The sequence below is a fragment of the Apostichopus japonicus genome, chromosome 20, assembly GCF_037975245.1.
Source record: "Apostichopus japonicus isolate 1M-3 chromosome 20, ASM3797524v1, whole genome shotgun sequence".
Taxonomy (NCBI): Eukaryota; Metazoa; Echinodermata; class Holothuroidea; order Aspidochirotida; family Stichopodidae; genus Apostichopus; species Apostichopus japonicus.
In genome coordinates, this window is record NC_092580.1 from 30,070,537 (window position 1) to 30,093,590 (window position 23,054).

At 36.1% G+C, this 23,054-nt stretch overlaps 2 protein-coding genes across 9 annotated transcripts in view; one reads left to right on the top strand and one right to left on the bottom strand.

Annotated features, from left to right (window-relative positions):
• The window catches only part of LOC139961820 (uncharacterized), a 42,695-nt gene extending 30,288 nt beyond the window's left edge, over nucleotides 1–12,407 (top strand). For both annotated transcript variants that reach the window (XM_071961363.1, XM_071961362.1), the window contains exon 4: nucleotides 7,972–12,407. In XM_071961363.1, coding sequence (XP_071817464.1) covers nucleotides 7,972–8,435 — 464 coding nt within the window. In that variant the 3' untranslated portion in view covers nucleotides 8,436–12,407. The remainder of the gene's footprint in view (nucleotides 1–7,971) is intronic.
• A 3,591-nt stretch (nucleotides 12,408–15,998) lies between these two features.
• The window catches only part of LOC139962244 (SRSF protein kinase 1-like), a 95,503-nt gene continuing 88,447 nt past the window's right edge, over nucleotides 15,999–23,054 (bottom strand). For all 7 annotated transcript variants that reach the window (XM_071962288.1, XM_071962290.1, XM_071962289.1 and 4 more), the window contains one exon: nucleotides 15,999–22,956. In XM_071962288.1, the coding sequence (XP_071818389.1) occupies nucleotides 22,772–22,956 (185 nt within the window). In that variant the 3' untranslated portion in view covers nucleotides 15,999–22,771. The remainder of the gene's footprint in view (nucleotides 22,957–23,054) is intronic.

Sequence of the window (23,054 nt, forward strand, 5' to 3'; positions counted from 1 at the left end):
CACAAAGCAAGGGCGTAGGAACCGGGGGGGCTGGGGGGGCGCCAGCCCCCCAGTGAAAAATGTGGAGGGGCGGAAGTATCATTCCGCCCCCCCGCTTCACAAGTCAGAAAACCCCTTTTTCATTTCCAAATGAGAAAAAATCTCATTTGGAGCACCAAATTGCATCTAAGGCCAGGTGAAAATGCAAAATTATATACAAAATGGAGTGGGTGGGTTAAAGTGTGCAATATTGCACCAAATTGCATCTGAGGCCCCCTGGAAATGCAAAAAAATTCCAAAAGGGGAGGGGGACACCCCCTCCCCTTAGACCCCTCCCCCAGGCCGGCCATCAGTCTTCAGCCCCCCCACTCAAAAGTACCTTCCTACGCCACTGGCACAAAGCCAGCATCGAGGAGGGTTCATTAGCATATACTAGGACACATCCTTGAGACAAACACCATTTAATACATTCGATGCTCACACAATGCGCAGCAGTAATTTCTCCAGCAGATTTCTGGTAAAACGGGAAGATTTAGGTTTATTGAACGAAAACAGTAGTCTTGGGTTTCTAGCGAGATGAAGGTAAACATGCAACTGGTAAAGTAACGTCATCTCCCAGGAATAGTTTTGCTGTCCTAGTTATCTTAGATTTCAAGATTACGATAGAACACAACCACGGCTTGTGGAAGATCTCAAGATTCTTGATAGCAACAGTGCAGTATCTTGTTGCGTTCTCAAATATTGATTGGTTTGTAAAACGGATAGGCTCTTAAAGATTTCGACCTACTTTTATGAGCATTTTAAATCTTGGCTTTCGATGTACTTAATGTGTTATGTACAATCGTCTCGAGCCAGGGGTGACTGCATAAGCCCCCTGTTTGTTTGAAAATATTGGAAGTAGGACTCGGCGGACTCATCCCTTATAAGGATAAATTTCAGTACCACAAGAGATTCTCTTCTGTTGATCACATTAAACTTTGTGAATCAAATATAAGGTATGCATAACAAGGACGAATTTGGTCAACACTTGGCAGCTACTTCAAGCTTTATGGGAGAGAAAAATTTTACTTCAAAATAAAGGTATTCAATTTATTTCACAAAGTAGCAAAAACAATACTTTCATGTCTGTGAAACAGAAGCTTGAAGCATATTTTCCCCAAATTGGTGGAGAAAACCAAAATAATAGTATGGAAGAATAATATTATAGCAATACCAGATATTTTAAATAATTGAGGGTGAGGGGAGGGTGGAGTGGGGATCAACTGGAACCTTCATTAATTTCAGTTAATGTTCCTTCGACTGTTCTGTAAGCATTATCCGTTTCTCAAGAAGCTTCCCTTTGCTTTATAAAAACAAGAACAAAAAGACAAGTGACAAAAAAAAACACAGCAAGTCACCCAAAGTCAGGTTTTCAAGTGATCCATAAGAATTGGAGAAAATAAAAATAATTATTACTGATGAACACTTTGTTTTGAACTGGAGCAGGCTATTTTACATCAATTAGACAAATTCATTTCGTATTTTGTGCGATACTTTGAACAGTAACTTTATATCTTTGTTGAATTCAAGTATATGTAACCATATAATAGTGACAGAAAAAAAAAAAAACCACTACATTATCTGCTTATTTGAGCTGTAACTGTTGGTTTATGCTACTTTTCTCTGCACAGTTTGTGCAAATCTGAATAAAGGTTTAGTCTCACGTAATAATTTGTTCAATGATTATCCAAAAAGTGACATAACATGCTCATGCATCATGGACAGCAGGTAAATCTTGTAAAAAGTGGAGAATCAATTCATGTGCAGGAAAGGCAGTCCTTAAATTTTCTGTTTATAGCACAACAAATAATGCTTGGGACTTTAAAATGGATAATTTGATTTTAATCCCACTTACTAGGTCATGTATGTCATATGTGGGCCAGATTTGGGATAATAAAGAGTTGTTTTTGCAACTGTTATTTCAAGTTAATCAAATAACTCTCAATTCTCTCAGTAATGTTGTTGCCTTGTTAGTTGATGGGTGCAGCCAACTTTATTTGATTACAAAAGCAACTAGAAGTTGAAAAGGGATGGAAAATTAGGTTTTGCTCTACTGACTAAGTTTCTCTTTGACTTTTGAACAAAAAAAAAAGGGAAAGTTTGGTTTAGTAAGAGCATATATAGCTGAAATGGTAAACGTTCACTGTTGGGAAACTGACTGAACTAGTATGTGTGTCATTTGTCTGCCACTGAAAAATCCCTTTAACTTCATATCTAGGTATTGCCAAAAAAAAAATCATTTTATTTAACTTCATAACATAATAATCTACAGGCTCTGAATAAGCATCTATCAAAGATGAGTTGGACATAATGGGCATTGTATTTTGTCTACAACATACATGCATAGTGTAAAAGATGTCTATGAAATATTATGTTACATCCGTAGGCCATTGATCACCAGTCAAGTTAACTGCCCTCACAGCCTTTCACCTGTCCAAACAGTCTTTGACATAAACCTGGAAATTTAAAGAAAACACAGCAAACATTCGACGGCCAAAAGCAGGCTGTAATGCTGAATATATTACACGAAGCAATATCAGGCACTGACAAAGTGTGAATGTGAAATATAATTCAGAGATGAGACACATCATGTACATAAGCAGCTGCTTATTAATGTATTATAAGTGTGAGGTATTTCTTCACCCCCCCCCCCCCCGATTTGCAGATGATGCAGAGATATGTTTTGAAATTAAAGAAGCTGGATGCTGTTATCTCTCTTACCCCTGAGGGAGCAAACTTTACAACTAGCATATTTGCATGGGACTCATTATGCAGAGTTATTCTTCTTTGCAGCAGTCAGAAAAGTGATGAAAAATAGAATAAAGTGAGAGGTATGACACTGCAGATGTGATGAAATGTTAATAATGTAAGTGAGGAAATTGCTCTAGGAAGCTTCCTTTGAGATTGGGTATATGATTTCATTTTTCAACCATATTGTTCTTTGTTATTCTCTGGGGCCCACTTTTTAATAATGTTTTCGATTAATTTAATGTGGAAGAACGAGGATTTGTAGGAGTCTGATTGAGAGCTACAAAGATCTAGTATGTAGGAAAAGTAGTAAATCATACGAGCCCATGCATGCGTGTTCAACCAAATTTATACAAGTTGAATTTTAAATATTTGATAGCTGATAATTTCTCTTAGTATAGTTCTCACAACCTGCTGATTAAAGCAAGGTAGACCTTAACAGACGACATTCCTGGACTGGCTAATTGATATAATGATAAGCAGAACAATGGCCTCTTATAGGTTCTCTTTGTGCAACTTTGCCCCCCCCTTCACTCTTTCTCCACCCCCATACCTCTACTCTTTAAGTACCCTAATAGTAATCCTCAAAGCTACATTGATAACTAACAATCTACCCAGGAAGACCAGTTTGTTTTTATTGCTGGCATATTACAGTCTAATAAGAAATCGACTCCTCCCGTCTGCTTTAAAATCATATTTTAATCTGATTAAGAACCACTTTTGCTCCCTGTTAAGCAGGGAATCATTTATTTTTTAACATTCTGTGCAGCGATTTTCAGGTTTTATGAATTCTATTTCTCATGAAACAGTGAAAATACAGTGAAAATAGTGTATGATTCTATGTGTCAAAACTACTACTCCTTTCGTTTTGGTTTTTTTCCATTTGCGTAGCAATTTGGTCAGTTTGATTCGCAATCCAATACGGGATAAAATTGTTCCCAATTGAAGTGGTCTGCTGTTATGTTGATACATTGAAGTAAATCAATAGTTGAATAATAAACAGTAACATGACTACAAGACCACTTCAGGATAATTAAGAGGAGGGTAGAAGAATCAGACTCAAATTTATTATGTTTGTGCTAGAACGGGATACCAAGTAAAGTTATAGAGAGAATGGTCAGGATCTGATTCTAAACTTCTACAGTTACTGACAGCTTTTGTCATCAGATACGATACGATAAAGAACTTTTCATCCGTAGGTAATATTGGTATTATAGCTAAATGCAAGCTTAGTTAAAGCTAAATGCAAACCTCATCGTTTACCGTGCCGTTAAAGGAGCCTTTCCAGCTTATTTGCCAAATTTTACAGCAATTTTATTAAGCAAAGTGGAGTATAAATTAAATATTATCAGTTACAATTTATTCATTTAAGTCATCTACTTTTTTTTCCTTTTAAATTCTGAAAAATTTCATTTGCCAGATATGCTTTTTCAAATTATTGTTAAAAATAATCATAGACAAATCCACATTGAAGAAATATCATATTTTTTTTATACCCTTTTCTCTCTTTATTTGAAGTAGCACTTTAACTGTAATAGTGAAGCTAATGAACCACACAGATTCTTTTGGGAATTATTGTAATGGCATATTATCGCAGACTGTTTTATCAGAATCAAAGAGCTAAATTTGAACAGTCTTAATAAACATAGAGTAAACGTAAAGGGTTGTGTGCATTGAAGGTGAATGACCAGCATAGATCTAATTGTACTTTGTGTTTTGAACAGAGTGAGCACCCCATGTGTTGGAAATGAGACCTCTTAAAAATCACTTCATCCTTCTTATCTGTTCATGTTATCAGACTGCTATGCATATGGTAAATTTCGACTTCATTTTGGACTGTAGCAGTTCCTCTCTGGGATGGCAATGACTCACAGACCGTAGGTGTTAATATTGCAGCTGTTTTTATCAGCTGAAAGGTATCATGATAGCGGAATTTATTCACGATAGGTGTCACAGATATCGATTCGTGTCGATCGCAGCGGTGGCTCAAATAGAATTACCGACCATTTTGCGGGGAATATTTTGTTTCCCAGGCCACTGTAAATATATATATAGGTTTCTATTTGTTTGTTGTTATGCTAATAAACAATGGGATCACTGTCACGCAATGAACTCAGACGAAAGTTCAACAGTGCTTATTTATAGCAATATATATGCTGGAGGATAATTAGATTGCAATTAGGCACTGGATGATTAGCCTAGATATAAACAATGGTTATATTAACCATGGATGAGACTGAATAGGGTAGTTGGTGAATCAGCACTCACTAATGTTATATAAATTGGTTTGAATCTAAGAAAAGAATATTTTAGATTTATAACTCTCACATAAACTTTAGGAAGTGATATGTTTAGGTTTTTCAAATGATTTGTACACAATAATTGTCAATAATGTTGCTTGAAATGAGAAAAAAGAAAAAGGATTGTAAAGTTTTGAGTTATAACATAAATTTGTTAGTCCTTTTGGATTACAAACTCCCATTTAGCTGTGGGAGTGATACGTACAGATTACTTGAAATTATACCAAACATTGTTGCAAATGTGTGGTGTGATAATGCACCCACATTATCTTTTCTCATATTGTAAAGCAAATGCTCATCTTTACAGTCGATACAGGTTATAAGGGGGAACAAAAAAACTGAAAATATTGAAATACTATCAAGTTTAATTCCTTTGATATATATATATATATATATATATATATGTATATATAACCATGGCATCATCTCCGTTAAATTATGCAGTATTTCACCCTCTAGCTCTTCAGATTCAAACCGTGCATGACCGTCTTCGTTGGAGACCACATACCATCCATGTGCCTGCTTTCCAAATTTTTCTAATTTTCTTTAGCTTTGCAGTAAAGTTTCGTCCAAACTAGGTCTTTAGCTAGAAACAAGACTTAGGAGTCGCAATTCACTGTGTGGGTGTCAAATTTGCATTCTGGGAAAGAGTGCTTCCATTTTCCCTCAGGTAAACGTTTCATTGATTGAGGGTACTTATACATGCCAAATGGTAGCGTTTGCAAAATAAACACAACATTGCCTCTCGTCAAAACTTTGAGAAGTTTTGATGGGTTTTGAGAAGTTTTGAACCGTAATTCTTACTGTTCTTACTCAGAAACATATTCCCCCCCCCCCCTCTTTTGTTATTTTTGTACTTTTCAGTTGACTCAGGGGACCAAGCAGTGTACAGTATATATAGATTGTATGACCGGTTTAAATGTACATTTTGTCATTCTCTTTAGAACTTTTTTCCCTTTTACCAACAGTCAGGTTTGGTTGTAACATTTGCGAGCTAAAACCTTAATGCAATGTATCACTGGAGGTTTAAATATTTCAAGGCTAAACATAAGAGTAGCTACTCGAGAAAACATCTAGTAGAACCGACCAAAATCCTCTACGTTAAATATAATTTCAGAGTAAAAATGCCAAACATATTCTCATGCAAGCAACTTGCTTCTGACAATTCTCTCATGTTTCTTGTGAAAAAATGTGTTAAAAGTTGCTATAACTAGGAAAGATGAAGTATTACATCTTACATGCAGGAACAATGTTAATGTCAAAGTATGCTATGGTATGTATGGGGGAGGGAAGGCGGCGGGGCATGGGAGGGGGGGTGGCAAATCAGTCATGTGACCATTCAGAGTGTAAAGTTCATCAGTATTGGTCCCAAAATATGCTAGAAACTCAGTTAATGGTCACTCATGCACCAATTTCAAACAAGCATTTTACCAACACCCCTCAAATGTATTTTGATTTTCTTATTTATCATAATACTCAAATTCTGAAAGAAAGAAAAAAATAAATAATTGGAGACTCAGAACCAAGAGGTAGAATTTTTTAGCATGTTTTATTTAAAGGGCTCACATCACACAGTAACAAAAACAGAGAAACTTAAAGATGAGTAATTGGCAGTTTATATTGCTGAATGGGCAGTGTATATTGCTAACAAACGAAGATGCCAGACACCATATTTTCCACTTACGCTGTTTTTGTAACTAAGTTCTCATCGCAACTGTGCTGTTTTTTCTTGTTTTGTTTTCACTATCCATAATTTTTTCAGTCAAACTTCAGGAAAGGGAGAGCTGTGACGTCACACAAAATCCGGCATACAATATTGTTGGATTCCGCTGAGACGACATAACATCTTTCATTTTCCTTAATTTCAGTGAATTTAGTTAATTTTAATTCAATTCGTTTTGGCAACTTTCGACAAGTTCACAGCTGCTACTCGTGTATTAAACACTTCTGTGTAATAGTTATTTGTATTCAGTTAAGTGCGATGCTCCCCATTTGAGAAGCATTTTGTCCCCCTGAATATAACCTTATATAGAACGCTGCCACATGTGCAAGACTGTATTTAAAGTTATGCTCAGGTATGAATATTGTCACTCAATGCACAGTCTGACCTTGATCTGCTGCTATTCATAAAGAATTACTTGGGTTGTACGGTTTTATACCAAAAAATTCAGAAAACAAAAGTGCATCGACAGGTGGTGTAAACTGTTGGTTGATGGACTAGTTATCATTATGAGCAGTTTGAAGAGCCACCCATGCTGTTGGTGTGAGGTGAACAGCAAAACGACGAAGTTTGTTGCGTTGGAAATGATAAGGATATAAAATAGCCTGGTATATATATATATGTGTATACTATGAAATTTATGCTTTCATGTTCACTATCAGTAAGAAATATTATTTTCAAGAACAAACATTTTTTGGACCTATAATGTTAAAATAAAGTTCTCTTTAAAGGCATTGAAGACTCGCCCCAAACCGCGTGCCGCGCTCTGAAAAAGTTAACTTTCTGTTGCTTGCAAGTGAAGTTTTCTGCTTGTCGTTACAAAATGCAGACAGTAAACGAAACGTGATACCTTGTTATCTTTAGCTGGACCTGAGATATCCATCGATGTATCGTTTGTACTATGCTGTGGGTATTGACCGCAGCTGTATGTACTGACTGTACACTAGCGTCTAATTACCGACGGTAGCAAGCTGTGTGTGTATTTTCTGGGATCGATGGTAGTGTCTAACACTTCTGTTACACCTCATTCGAAACTAGGTCAGATTACCGTCATTAGACGTTTCTTTTTGCGCGAGTCTTCACACACTTTAATATGGGAGAACTTCAGTGATGATGAAAGTGAATTTATGATACCGCCTAGTGTTTGTTTCAGATAATCTTAACCCTATTTTTTATTTTATACAGATAATCTGGATGGAACAGTGAATACGACAGTTAGCACCATAGCAACTCCATCTGACACTGAACGCCAACTCTATCCGCCATCAGCGCCACCAGGAGTAGCCTCAACATCAAATCACCCTTTCAATCCACATGCACCTCATATGCCTCCCCAGCCACAACAAATGCCTCACCCAATGCCCCAGCCGTACCCGACATCGCCGTACATCGGTGGTAGAGAACCTTACCCTCCACAGAGCAGTCACCCGCCTCTACCATCACAGGAGGCATACCCCTGTAAGGAGGAGATTGGATACCCACCCCAGCCTTCTTCATCCCCGTCTATGCAAGCACCACCTCCGTACCATGATCCTCACCATCAGTTGGGTGCTGCTGCGCCACCTAATTACTCTGAGGACCACCAGATTGGATTTACCACTGCCTCTGCTCCTCCTCCTGATTCGATGCCCTACGTAACAAAGATTTAAGTCGTGGTTTAAGGGGAAAGCTGCCACTGACAGAGGAGGAAGAGATTGATGCTATAATGAACCATGCAGCACCACACTCGTCAAAAAATAAGAGGAGCAGAAGCGACAGAGAAAACTCCCCTGAAGCAAGGCTGGATTTATAGTGAACAATCTCTGCAGTCCAACAGTGCCTAATTGTTTGAAATTTCAGTGATGCTGAACCACTCCCCCCCCCCTTCAGGGTCCCACTTTTTGACATGGTGCCCGAAAGAGGCGGAGTAGTGGACTATATGAGGATTTTGGTATATTTCGGAGTGGAGTACAATATTCAACATATTGGAAGTTATACTTATTCTATGAGTTGCATGGCTGGACCAGAATGGCATTTTTTTAATGATATTGTGCACCTAAATGCAACACTGGCCACCTTCAAAAACACATTCTATATACTTTGATTGCAGTATATACAGCGTTAATCTTATGAGTATTTAATTGCACCGACATAAACATTACAAATCTCCACTGTTGTAAATATCAAATGTGTGTATGGAAATGGTAGTCATCATTTCAAAACCTAAAGCTGGAATTACATACAAACATGTACATATTTTGTTTTATCACTTTTTAAATTTCATTAAATATAGGCACATAACATACATCATCAAAGCAAACACCTTTTCTGGTTTTCGGCAGAACACTCCATAATTGTGTATCAAATGTATTTTGGAGGAAATTATCTTTTCAGACTGCAATCTACAGGTACCTCTATGGAGGTGGCTCAATGATGTATTTTCGTACATAGTGAGAGCTATACACAAAGCATGTATTTCAGAGGTCATTTAATTATTGCAGTAAATTTTAAGCTCATACAGGCAAGAGAAGGAACTGCGCACATCATTGGTACTGTATGATGACCCTTTGAGGCCTCTCGCGCATCAGAGCCATTAAAAGCTCAATCGTGTTTGTAGCGATTAATATAGATGTTGTGTGTAAAGCCCATTATTCATATTTAACTACCCACTTGAAGTGTCAGACATCTGCCATGAAAATATATAAGAATGTGGGGGTGTACACCTAACGTGCGCACTAAATTTATCAAGTAATATTGTGTGACAGGACCTGCTCCCTCCCTCACTTGGACTTTCACCCTCCAGATGTACATGCTGATAGCCAGAGAGGATGCAAGCTGATACCTCCCCCCCCCCCCTGGCCCTTATGGTGGATGAGATCACCTTGTATGTCATATTCTAATAGTTTGTTTTCTTCTCTGCTATCATCATTTGTTAGAGCTTAGAATTCAGTGATTGGTAATCTTAAAGGAACATTAATAACACACATTATGTTGGGAATTGTATATGCTAACCAACCCTCGGGCCAGTACAGACAACGGCCTTTAAAAGGTCAATGCATGGTACGATTGTGCTAGAATGTCAACTAATGGTCACTTAATTCTCTTCAAACTTCACCAGGGCGTTTGCAATTACTGTCACTTCTCCAGCATTTTTTATTATCCAAGCCATGTCGTATTTTGCACTCCAGATTACATCTGAGAATAATTTAGAGGGTGATACAATCTGGGAAAAAAAAATAATAATAACGTTTTGGTCGCTTTCTAGTACGCCAAAATTGGGGTCAAGACAGATGACCTTCTAAATTGTGCACATACTTGCATGTTTTTCTGAAACCTATAACCAACAAGTCTTACCATTTTCTCTGCAAATATAGGATTGTTTTGATTTTTAAAGAAGTCTGAGAATTATTAGTCTTGGGAGGGAAATATTCCAGGATGTTATGTACCAAAGCAGCTGAGCTTTGACTGTTTTACCGTTGCACATTAGTCAGTTGCCGTGGCAACCCTTCCCACGAATTGACGCACAGATATCTGTGTTTATTAAAACAGTGAATAAACAAAAAATACGAGAAAAGAATGATCTCTTATCTTCTTGTGTAGTTCACATTCACTTAGGCTTCCACAAGAATGAAACCATGCCAGTGGTTAACCTGTTATACGTCAGAGGCAGTAATCTCAGTAACGAACAGACAGCCATTAAATCATTGTACTCTTAATAAAACAGCGAATAAATTATTTTATCTTTGTGGAGGTGACATTGAAGTTTTGGCGATAACATTTAACGGTACATATTGAACTCTTGTTCAGTCTAAGACCTGGTTATTTGCCTGCGAAATCCTAAGAATTTGTCAATGTATTAATTTAAATAGCATGATTTTTAAGATCATTAAAAATTTAATAATTCCAAAAAATGACATTGGTCGAATGAAGACCATTCTTGTTGCTTTAATGGTCTTTGAAGAAAGTTGCTTGAATATGAAAATGATGGGAGAGAAGGGAAGGAGTGGGGGTGGGGGGAGGGAGGGGAAATGTATCTAAAGCATCTCAATGGACAAAAAAGTGATATAAGCGCAGTGCAAATTGCCCAATATGAAAATAATTTCTTGAGATGCCTTTTTATTTATTAATTTAACGGTTACCTTCCTCCTCCTTCCCATGGAATTGCATGGTTCTCACAAAGTATATATATAATCAAGTTGTGTGATCCAAACAATATTCAAAAGTTTTGAACTACCCAGCACTTAGAAAGGCGCATCCATTGGTCAATTTATGCTTACTATTGTCTCTGCCAATATTTAATCATATTGTTCTATTTGAACATAACCGCAGTTTTATCGTCTACGTGAACCATCACAGAAGATAACAAAAGTGCAATATAACGGTGACCCCTTTATATGAGAGATTACAAGAAAGTGCAATATGAGGGTTTGAATGTGTTTATTTATATTATAAAGTGTGTGTATTGATATTATTAACAGTGAGAGAACTGACATGAGCCCTCACCAAAATAATAGCAAATATTTCAGTGAATTATGGGCATTAAAAGCAGTGAAAACTGACAAGTTTTCTGCAGTCATATGGTATTGCTGTGACTTAAACCAGCATTCTTAAGATTGGAGGGGTGGGGTTAGGGGAGGGAGGAGTATGGTAGCAGAGAGTTACAAAGGGAATGATCTGAAGGGCCTTTCTTTAACTTTTATGGACATTGTTTTTATGTTTATCTGTAGTTTGTTGCAGAGTTTTATAAAGTGCGTGGTGGGTGACTTAACTGACAGAATTGTTATAAGTTTCAATTTGTTTACTGTTTTTCAGTATGTAAAGTGCAATACCTGTTTCAAACATTGATGTGAAAGCATGAGTAGGTTCAGTATCTGTATAACCATAAAGTAAAACAAACTCTGTTCTCTGTGTCATACAAGATGAAGACCTCCGTGGTCTGGTCTACAAGACTCAAGGAAATCATGGTTCCATAAATTATGTTATAGCATCTAAAACATTGATTTATATCTGTAGATTTCGGTTGCTATATTATGTTGGAATTCTGTTACACAGGGAAATAAATACATACAGGGTATTCAACCAAGCTTGATTTATTCTAGCTATGTTCATTTCAAACTATTTTTGAAAACCAAACAAGGAAACAAATATAACCTGGCTTACAGGTAGATTGAAGTCTTCTTTATATATTTTTTGTGCTGCAGGAAGGCAGTAGTCATATTAAAAACATTATGTTGTGTTTGTGTTATTTATGATTGTGACAACAAGAGATGCCTTGGCTTACCCCATAATGTACACACATAATATTCACAGATAATATACACACATAATATACACACATAATATACACACATAATATACACACATAATTTACACACATAATATACACACATAATTTACACACATAATATACACACATAATATACACACATAATTTACACACATAATTTACGTATACCATTTATTGTGGCATATGTTGGTTCTTGTAACTTTGAAACAATTGTCAGTGTATACTTCACTGGAAATGAAAGTAAAATATTTTGTTTCGAAAGATGCAGTTTGTATTTTGTATTTGTAGGGATCAGCTGGTTGTACTATTCTTTGGCCAATATTAAAGGAAGAAATTAAGGTGATCTGAAGGGTGGCGATACAGTTGAATATTCTAGTGCAACATAATATACATTCACCAATAAGTTTCACACTGAATTGTCCATCCAAGTTCATCCATAAATTATGTGGAACGTTGTATTGATGATGTCATCATTTTATATAAAGCATATGAATTTCAAATAAAAAATAAGACAAACTGCTCCACACCAAAATGGTAATTGTTGTTTTTTTAGGGAAATTTAAGAAGTCACATTATAGGTCATGATATTGTGAATGATAAATAATGATTTGATTAAAATGTCAAATTTTGAATGAGTTTTATCCATTTCTAGTACTTTTTTTTATTATTTCTGTACCCCTGCATTTCAAGTTATTGAGCAGCCCTTTGTGAAATTCAACGAATGTCTTTCTTTTATTTATTACTGGCAACTCAATTGAAAAATATCTTTGTGATAGCCAATAGTTGCTCCCAAATATGTTAGAAAATAAAAAATGGTCACCTTTGCTCATCTCTTGAAATACAAGGATGTATGTTATTATCAATTGGCAATACCTTCTCTCACACCAAGTTTTTAACTGTCTACTTTTAACCTTCCCTCTTAAAAGTTTTGAAAAAAAAAATTGGAGGATGAAGGCCTTCAGGAAAATATATTTTGATATATGTTAGCAAATGATGATAGATAAACTTTATGGCAGAGGCGATTCTTAGATATGACTTTTTGAGGCTTAAAATTCTCGTAAATCTCAATTAAAAACTTGTCCTTGTGAACAGGGCAAATGTTCAATTTTACGATGCATTTTGTTTGAGGATTAGGCCGGGGGGGGATGAAACAAAAGCTCCTATAGTGCCCTCTCACACTGTAATTTGCTTTATATTTGCATTTGAGGCCAATTTTGGTACTTTTTTAGAGCCAGTTGTAGACAATATGAATAAAAGAAAAGAACACTGATAAATGTATACACTGACTTAAAATATGCTGTGCATGTATAATAAATATCATGCACTAATATATTTGTGATTGAATGACAAAATTATGCAAATCTGCAAATGGAAGACATGAACGTAATAAAATGAGAAGGTTGAAGTACATTTTGACTTTCTCAGCAACATTGAACAAAGCAACAACATTGGATCTGCCATATGAAAGCCGGAGTCCTTTAGGAAAACCTCAAAATATGATATGTAAATATGAAGGTAATATTTGAACTTGACCTATAGGAAGCAATTATGATATTTCAAGAAAATGTAACATCCAAGTTGTTGATATTCTCACCAATGGTGATAAAACTTTTCACTGCCTACTGAAATCAGCAGCTGGAAGTGTTACATAAGATTCTAAATTATTCACCAAGGACTTTGTGTTTCATTTTATTGAATCAATCTGAGCCTAAAAGGAAACTGCGCGTTAGTAATCTGTGAAATAACACAGAGCAAATCAAAACTGATTCGATAATCTGGATCTTGCGCGAAAGCAGAGGAAAAATTTTTGGAATTGAATAACTCATTGATGTCATTGCTTTCTGCTGAGAAGGGCAATGATATCCTACGGCAAGAGTAGATTATTGTTCAATACACGTCTCTCTTTCTCTGTCTCAGATGCAAATTCTTGTCTCAAATATAATTTATTACTCTTTCCTTTTATCTCAGCTATCAGTACTTCACATACATTATGTTAGTCTTACCCAGATCGACCTGCCAAAACAATATTGTTCCACAAACCTGCCTGATGTCCAACATTTTGTTGTTTAAGGTTCTAAAAATTAAGTAGGCTTTCAATCACATATTACAAATAATATATTGTTTATAATAATATATCAAAACCCAAAATAATATTCAACTTTTGAGATACGATTTCCGTCTAATTTGGACAGATTATTTGGTGGTAGGTATTTTCGATGCTATATAAGAATATCGTTGTATTGGAAAGTAAAAAACAGTTCATTTAGAAACATAGGTTGAGCCTCCTTGAAGCACCCTTTGCCAGAAATGTTGTAAGCTGCTCATCAAAATTTCTCCACCAGTTTTCCACTGGTCTTCACTCACAAACCTGCACAATAAAAAATAAAAATTGATCATGAATCTTAGTTCAGACTATTAAAGTGACACAGCAGAGCAATGAATATGCAACACATATAGGACATGTATCTATTCTCACCATTGTGAAGTAGAGAGAACAGTATAAACCTGTTATTTGCAACAGACAGAAAACTGTTTATGCAAGTACAGAGCTCATTACCCTCCAAGAAAAATATTGTTATTTTCTTTTCTTATTATGAAGTAATGAATCTACATAAATCCCCCCAAGCTTGGTGCCAGAACAGAAAGACATGGAGAATAATTACATGGATTTGATTTCATAAGTAAACATTTGAGGAATAATATTCCATGTCAATGAATCTGTACATATCATAATTATTCCAGTAACCGATTGTGTCTGCAGGCAAGGAAGGGGGGGGGTGGTTGTTGGTGCGTGTGGGGTTGTGAAGAGAAAAAGAGGTGGGGCTATTTTCCTGCGTGCATGAAGCGTTTGATGTTCTTTGATATCGGTATTAAAACATAATACAACTTCCCACATAATACAACTTCCCATAATACAACTTCCCATATCTTCAATTGATGATTGAGCTGCTTAAAGTACTTTAGCCTCTGCATAGACTTAATTGGAGGCACCATGTCCTTGTATCAGCAACTACGAGAAAAGTCACAAAATGGAATGGTTATTGATGTCATTAATATATTGAATGGGACAAAAATGGAAAAATAAGAGATAAACACAATATAAACTCACTTTTTCTTCTCTGTGGACTTTTCTTGGTGGGGTACAAGGATGAGGTTTAGCATTTATTTGAACGAAGGATAAGAAAGTAACAGCAGATTGTTATCTACAAAACAGAGAAAGACAAAAGCTTGAAATGTCAAATTTGCAGATTTCCAGGAGTGACAACTTCTTCCCTATTGGTAAATGGTCAAAATGTGTTGGACTCCAAAGGAATGGTATTTCATTTCTAGATGGGTCACTAGAATAATTGTTTAACCAACATATTACCAACATAAAAAGAGTCCATTTTTTTATATTAATTTGCTAAATACAATCATGCTTTGACATAAGAGCATTTAGTATATGTCATGACTCAATTAAAAAAAGAAGTCTAATTTGTGAAAGGAGTTTTATTTGTGCTATTGTGTACATAACAGGAACAAATGTTTTACTTGGGGCTTTTACACAGGTTGAGATCTCTGTTTTGCTTTCATGAAAAGGTAAGTTCTTCCTGATATGTAAAAGAAAAGGCCTTTTCACACTTGTTTAATAGTTGATACTCCTGCAATCAGATGTTAGATATAGAGGGGTTGAAATTTGGAACACTACAGCTTTGGGGTGTCATGGTCAATTAGGGGGTGGTTGGTGAGGGGGAGGGGGCAGGTATAGGCAATGATGGATCCAGTCAGGGCTTTGATCCATTAGAGAAATACATCAGACATACCATGAACCTAAGAAGGCTTCCGAGTATGGGAAGGGGGTGACATAACTGTACATGGGATCCGACCTTCATCTCTACTCAGGCATGATATATTCTACAGTGTCATGAAACCAGAAACATGAAAGAAACATAAAAGCACACAAAACTTGTAATAATTCAGGTTGAATTGAGACCTGTCAAATTTATTATTATTTTTACGTAGCATCAAAAATATTTCTACATGCTACTGTACAATACTTGTAAGCACTGTTGATGTAATATGGACAGAAAATATTATTGTAATAAATATGAACAACCTTGTCCGACTGACTCATCATCCTTGGTACTGTGGAAAACAAACAACATCGTCTGTTTAAAGGGTGGAGAGGGTCGCGACAAACTTTAGTACATAATGCAATTCACAATAACCTGAGCAAAAGTCTCCAAACATCTCCTATTGCATTTACAATAAAAAAAGAAAAAAACTCCCGGCCCTCCCCAACCCCTCCCCTCCCAAAAAATAAACCCCAGCTACAAACCACCATAGTTATGCCTCACTCTCAAGCAATATTTGCACTTAAAAGTTTTAACAATACTGTAGAATGCATACCTGGTAATTACAACAACAAAAAAAAGATCTTTTAAGCTAACACATTTTGCACCATTACAAGTATAGAGAAAGCAAACCTTTTACATGAGATAAATTATACATATCCAATTTCATAGCTTTGATGATGTACTACTAGTATTACTATTGTATTAATTACTAATGTATTAATAGTATTACTAGTACATTCATTATTGGGATGCTTGAAGGGAAGGTTGGTAGGGAGGGCAAATAGACTAAGAAAATAGAGGGAAGCAAGTACTTTCTAATAAAACTCAACATGATCTGAAATTATCATATCAGAAGGTATCCATGAAGGGGTAGCAATGGGAAGCAACGGATTCCTAACCGACCAATTAAATTTCTGTTACAGACTGTGACAAAAATTTGTGTAGTTTTAAGAGAGTACCTATTCGACCAAATCTAATCTCTTACTAACTCTGAAACCATGCTTCTGCAAAATAACATCATACAACAGTAACATTATTTTATATTTAAAATCTCCTAAAAATATTGACGAAATAAATCCCATTTTTCCTGTATTATTAATTTTTTTTAAATATTTTTCTTTATCACCAGTGTTTGCTGTATTCAATTGCATTTTCACTTTTAGCACAGAGAACACAGTATATCTTTAAGTTGCCTAGACAACCCTACAGATAAAAACATAAATGCAGCATCAGAAAGAGTAAATTTCATGACCTAGCATTTAAAGAGATGATACAGCAATCCTATTTCTGCAAACCAATCGTGAATCGAAATTTGTGGGACATTAAAACAATAGTAATTTCTTCCAGTGTTAATCAGACATTGATTGTCGCAAGGCATGACAGGTTTTTTTTAATGTCATGTTTGGTAATCTGACATAAAACAGAAGTACAATGGGATGCATATTAGAGGTATCAATTATGACAAAACTTGTTTATGACTTTTTTGTTGATCCTACGAGGTTTAAAGATTCACCAAAATCATTTTTAACCTGAATTTACTCTTTTGAGTTTTCAGTTCCCAGTAATTGGCATATAGATGTCCCTGCTTAACACTGATCACAGTTGTGTTCATCTAATAGCAAGAATCTTCAAGGCAGAAATAAGAAGGTGGATTCCCGGAGATAATCTTTAAATCCTGTGTATCAACAGTTCACCAGATCTGCCAATACACCAGTGACTCTTAGAGCATGCAGCAATTGTAGCAACAGCTGAACTCTTTGCATCGTTTATTGTCAAAGATACGGCAAACAAAATCCTTAGAGGAGGCATAAAACCCCTTCACCAGTAAAAGCAGCAATTTGATCAATATTCATGAAGGATGATTTACTTGTTATACCCATTTGATCAATATTCATGAAGGATGATTTACTGATTTACATGTCATACCCATATATAATCAATATTCATGAAGGATGATTTACATGTCATACCAATATATAATCAATATTCATGAAGGATGATTTACTTGTCACACCCATATATAATCAATATTCATGAAGGATGATTTACTTGTCACACCCATATATAATCAATATTCATTAAGGATGATTTACATGTCATACCCATATATAATCAATATTCATGAAGGATGATTTACATGTCATACCCATATATAATAGATATTTATGAAGGATGACTTACCCGTCTTACCCATTTATAATGGTTAAAAGAGATATCCATAATCTTTCTATATCAACGTATAGCAAACTAAAACCATTTTTAATCTTCAAACATTTTTACATTGATTCACTTCTACAGTGATTTGAGTTATTCACAAAATTTGATACACTGTATGTTATTATACAACCTATCAGACTATACAGTTTGCAGTCTTTACAATCATGTTTACAAGAATAAAAAATATGTCAATTTTTATCTCTACAATCATGTTACAGGAAGCAAAGACTGTGCTCATTTATAGTTTATATCCAGTGCCATGTGAGTTACCAGGTCTCAATAAGATAATACTGATGATATTAGAATGCATATGATTTTTTTCCTTTTCAAAATTGTTCAACTCCCTACATAAAAACTCTATGCCCAAGCTGCATTTGTAACCTCTGATAAAACCAAAGAATACCTTGGTAAAAACATGTCAACTAATAATTAACTATAAAGATTGTTTTTAATTACCATTGTTTTAGTACAGAGAACTGAGTAGTTATGGTGCAGAAGTAGATCTCACGACCTTTAGAGATGACAGAAATTAATAGCATTCATCAATTACCATTACCAACATTAATTACCATTGTTTTAGTACAGAGAACTGAGTAGTTATGGTGCAGAAGTAGATCTTACGACCTTTAGAGATGACAGAAATTAATATCATTCATCATGTGGGTGTGTTTTACTTGCTTTCAAATTTCTTAACCGATGTTTATATTAAACATATATTCTTCCCAGTAAAGAGTGTTGGATGCATTAGTCCTGTGGTGATTAAGGCATCCACACTCTTTTAAGTCCCCGTCCTCCCCCCACCCAACTACTTAATGAAGACCATGCATTTCCCTTTAGTACAGTAACATTGTACAACTGAAGCCCTTTAAAAGTATCAGATTGAAACACAAGTTTCTTTAAGGGTGCGCCGTCATCTTGTGGAGTGATAGATTTCATTTCAGCTTGAGAAGAAACTTGACAGAAAGAAAACGGACTATATTTCATCGCTGTTGAATGAAGTTGTTCGCTTTGATACTAAACAGTGCTTGTCAATATCAATATATGTATATATCACATTAAAAAAAAAGATGAACAGAGGACATCTAATGAACGGAACTTTACCAAAAGGAAAGAAAAAAACTAAAGACATTGTGCTTTTATGACAACAAAGAAAGAATAGAACACAAGTGAAATGAATACCTATAGCATTAGATGTGATATCTGTAGGGCTTAAACAGACAAACTGACAAGACAAAAAGATAACCATCACCCCCCTCACCTAACCCCCCCCCATCCCATGCAGGGGATAAGGGTACATTTCAAGAGACATCTGGATCCCTGCATCTGCCGTTGGTCGATTTGTGCTTCTTAAATGACAAGCCGAGACAAAAAATACAGGATTGGAATGACCAAGATGGAAGAAGGAGAAGAAGAAGAAGAAGAATTGGACAACATTTATAGATATGTCAAGAAAACAGACTGAAGTAGAATGGAAAAGGGATAACAGAAGTTTGGTTCATGAAGAAGAAGATAAAAAAAGAAAAAATGAAGAGAGACGTAGATTAAGGAGCAACTTTACAGTTGAGAAACTTACAGTTGAGAAACTTACAGTTGAGAAATAGTCGATATTGATTTACAAATAGTCATAGCACACTGTTTGTAGAACTGTTATCTGCAGAGGAGGGACACCGGTGGCTTGAAACCAAAGAAAATGACTCTAGTAAAGACAGTTTCACCCTAAAACACTTAGGTAGGAGATTAACAACAGATTAACACAGATGTTACTCTCACATATGACACTGACTATCCAATCAGATACACGTCGGACCTGTTCAGTTTTGAAAATGGTCATATAATTAAGCAAAATACATACGGCCAAGTCTCAGGAGCGAAAAGAGAACTTATATTTGTAAATATTAAATGCCAGTCATATCAATCCTTCTTTTCTCACAGACTTTTGGAGGACTCACTCTACATGTGTATACTTGTTAACACTGCTGCAAATATGTTATTCTCCCTTCTAAGGATTCCCGAATGAGTTTCACAGTGTTATGTGTTAGGACCCAGTGGTTTTAATGAAGGATGTGACAAAATGATTCAAATGCAGCCGTTGACTAAAGGCAGCAGAGTTCTAAAGACTGTCTTTGTAGATTTGGCCTAAATTCTAACTAGCAGTCTCGCTACTAAATGACTGATTACTGAGTTGTTGTAAACTACCAATCTAACTATCTGTACTTTGTTAGGGGTTACATTCAGCACTGGAAGCACATGTAAAGCAGAAAGTAGATACTAAAACTAATACGAAATGTGAGGAACTACATCTATAAAAGTACAAAGTAAAGCCACCCTCATAGAGGGAGACATTTGCAAATTCTAATAGCCCCTGAGGACCCATCACTTCTTGACCCAACTAATGGCAAGCCTCTCAAAATCAAAGTGTGTTAAATTAAGTGGCATAAAACAGAGTTAGCCAGAAAGATCACTGTAGAGGGCTCAGCACATCTGAATGTACTACAATGAGCATTGCAGTTACGCAACAACAGAACCTCCTCAACAATGTCTAATGAGACTTTCTGAATATGATGCTGACACCAAACACTGATGGTCAAATATGAGACAGATTGCTAGATCTGGCAGATTACTAGATCTGGCAGATAGTTAGATCTGACAGATTGCTAGATCTAGCAGATGGCTAAACCTGGCAGACTGCTAGACCTGGCAGACTGCTAGATCTGGCAGATTGCTAGATCTGACAGATTGCTAGACCTAGCAGATTGCTAGACCTGGCAGATTTCTAGATCTGGCAGATTGCTAGATCTGACAGATTGCTAGACCTGGCAGACTGCTAGATCTGACACTGTAAATATGCAAGGTACCAATACTATTCCACTATGAAGTTTCAAACAGGAAGCTATGAAAATGAGGGTAGGACTGTACATATCTTAAACCGGTTCCAGAACGCCAAACCATAGGGTGTATAAACAAGTGAGTGCATCCACTTATCTCTTCATTAGATCTTGAGTAGAAATGGCCACTTAAAGAAAACTATTAAAATCCCAAATTCATCACTATTTTGGTTTAACTTGATGTAACAAATCATACTCTGCTCCAATACAATTACCAGTAAACAACAATGGCTGATTGAGAAGACTTCAACTAATTAGTTAATTTCTCACTTTTCTAAATCCGGCGACATAGCGGACCGACCTTGTCCATAGCTTTTACAATTTACCGACACTAGGAAAGCAACTGAGGTACGCTAGTAACAGAGTCTCTTATTTGTTCTTTTTTTGTGTGCAGATAATGAAATTTTCAAATATTTGCCTTATTTTTTTTTCTGTTTCTGCAATTACTCATCAACCATATCAGGTTATGAACAGAGATTCATAGTAGAAACTGCCAATCAATAGAATGAAATATGGATTTCAGTACTACATTATTACCAAGCTACATATCAGTTTGATAAACCTAGTTATCCTTCACCATGGTACCTATGGTACAATACAAACACAGTGGTGATTACATCATTGTAGAACAGTTTAGCATATCAATTCATTTACTAGAACACTGGAGGATGGTTCATTGTACTTTACAAGCAAGGGGGTCTCTTATGACCGAGGTAGCCGTCAGTTTACAACCATCAAGGTCCCTATCAATAACATGTCCCTCTTAGCATATATATATATATATCAATTCATATAGCTAGCAACAACCAAACAAGTTAGTTAGCTAGCTAACAGTTCACCTTGATCAAGATAGCTAGCGAACACTTCATTATGTCATATCCACCAACTACCAAGCTAGCTATCAGTTTACAATGATAAAGGTAGCTAGCTCCATGCTCATTATTATTAAGCTAGCTAGTTACCCTAACAGTTAATTATGACCAAGCTAAATAGCTTCCAGTTTTATGACCAAGATAGCTAGCCACAAGTTTATAGTTACTAAGCTAATCACCAAGCTATCAGGCTAGCTATCCGGTCTCACTGATAAAGGTAACAAGTTGCCTACTCGTTGTGATTAAGCTACCTAACTACCAGTTCATACGACCAAGCTAGATAGCTTCAAAAAGTTATACTAACAGCTATTTTTACCAGACTAGATATCTACCAGTTCTCATGACTATAAAGGTCGTTTGTGATCAGTACATTACCAAGTTAGCAAGCTTGTCCTTGTGGCCAAACCTTGCTTAACTGCAACTATAAGAAATGCTAACGACTCCATAAATACAAAACTAAATCTAGATCTAAGAATGATTTTTATGGTCTTACCACTAATCAATGTGTAGTCACATTTTGAAGGCCATCGCAACAAATATGAGGACCAACTAATAAAAATCAACAAATTCTTAGAGTGATCTTTTTAACAACTGTAGCAAACTTTTGCCTCTTGGATGCAAGGACCAAATTTGCATTTTGTAGTAACTATCACCATGCTGCCAGTAGGGCCCATTCATGCACAAGGCAAGTCACATGCCAGTTGCTAAGCTAGATAGCTGCAAGTGGTTGCTAAGGAAGATCACTGCTAGCAGTTGCTAAGGTAGGAGGTGACTGCCAACAGTTGCTATGGTACATGACTGCTATTTGTTGGCAAGGTAGATGATGCCTGGTGTAACTTTCCATCAGTGTGACTCAACCACTCCCATGTTTCTTTTACCAATTTAGTGGAGCTAAAGGTCAGCCAGAGGTCAAGACCGAAGCCAGGAGTGTTTCAGGCATTCAGCAGCGGTTGCACGGCGGGAAGGATCCACTTCTAGCATGGGGAGGAGAAACTCGGCAAATTCTTTGGCGTCTTTGGTCTTCCATTCGTACTTGTCCACCAGGACACGGTAGAGGCTCCACGGTTTCAGTTTGGTGATGTGTCGTAGATCACCTGTTTCGGACAAAAACATGATAGATGGGTCATGTGGCAGGTATAACGACATTCCTGGATATCATGAATGTGCGTAATTTACATTGAGCATTCGCCCT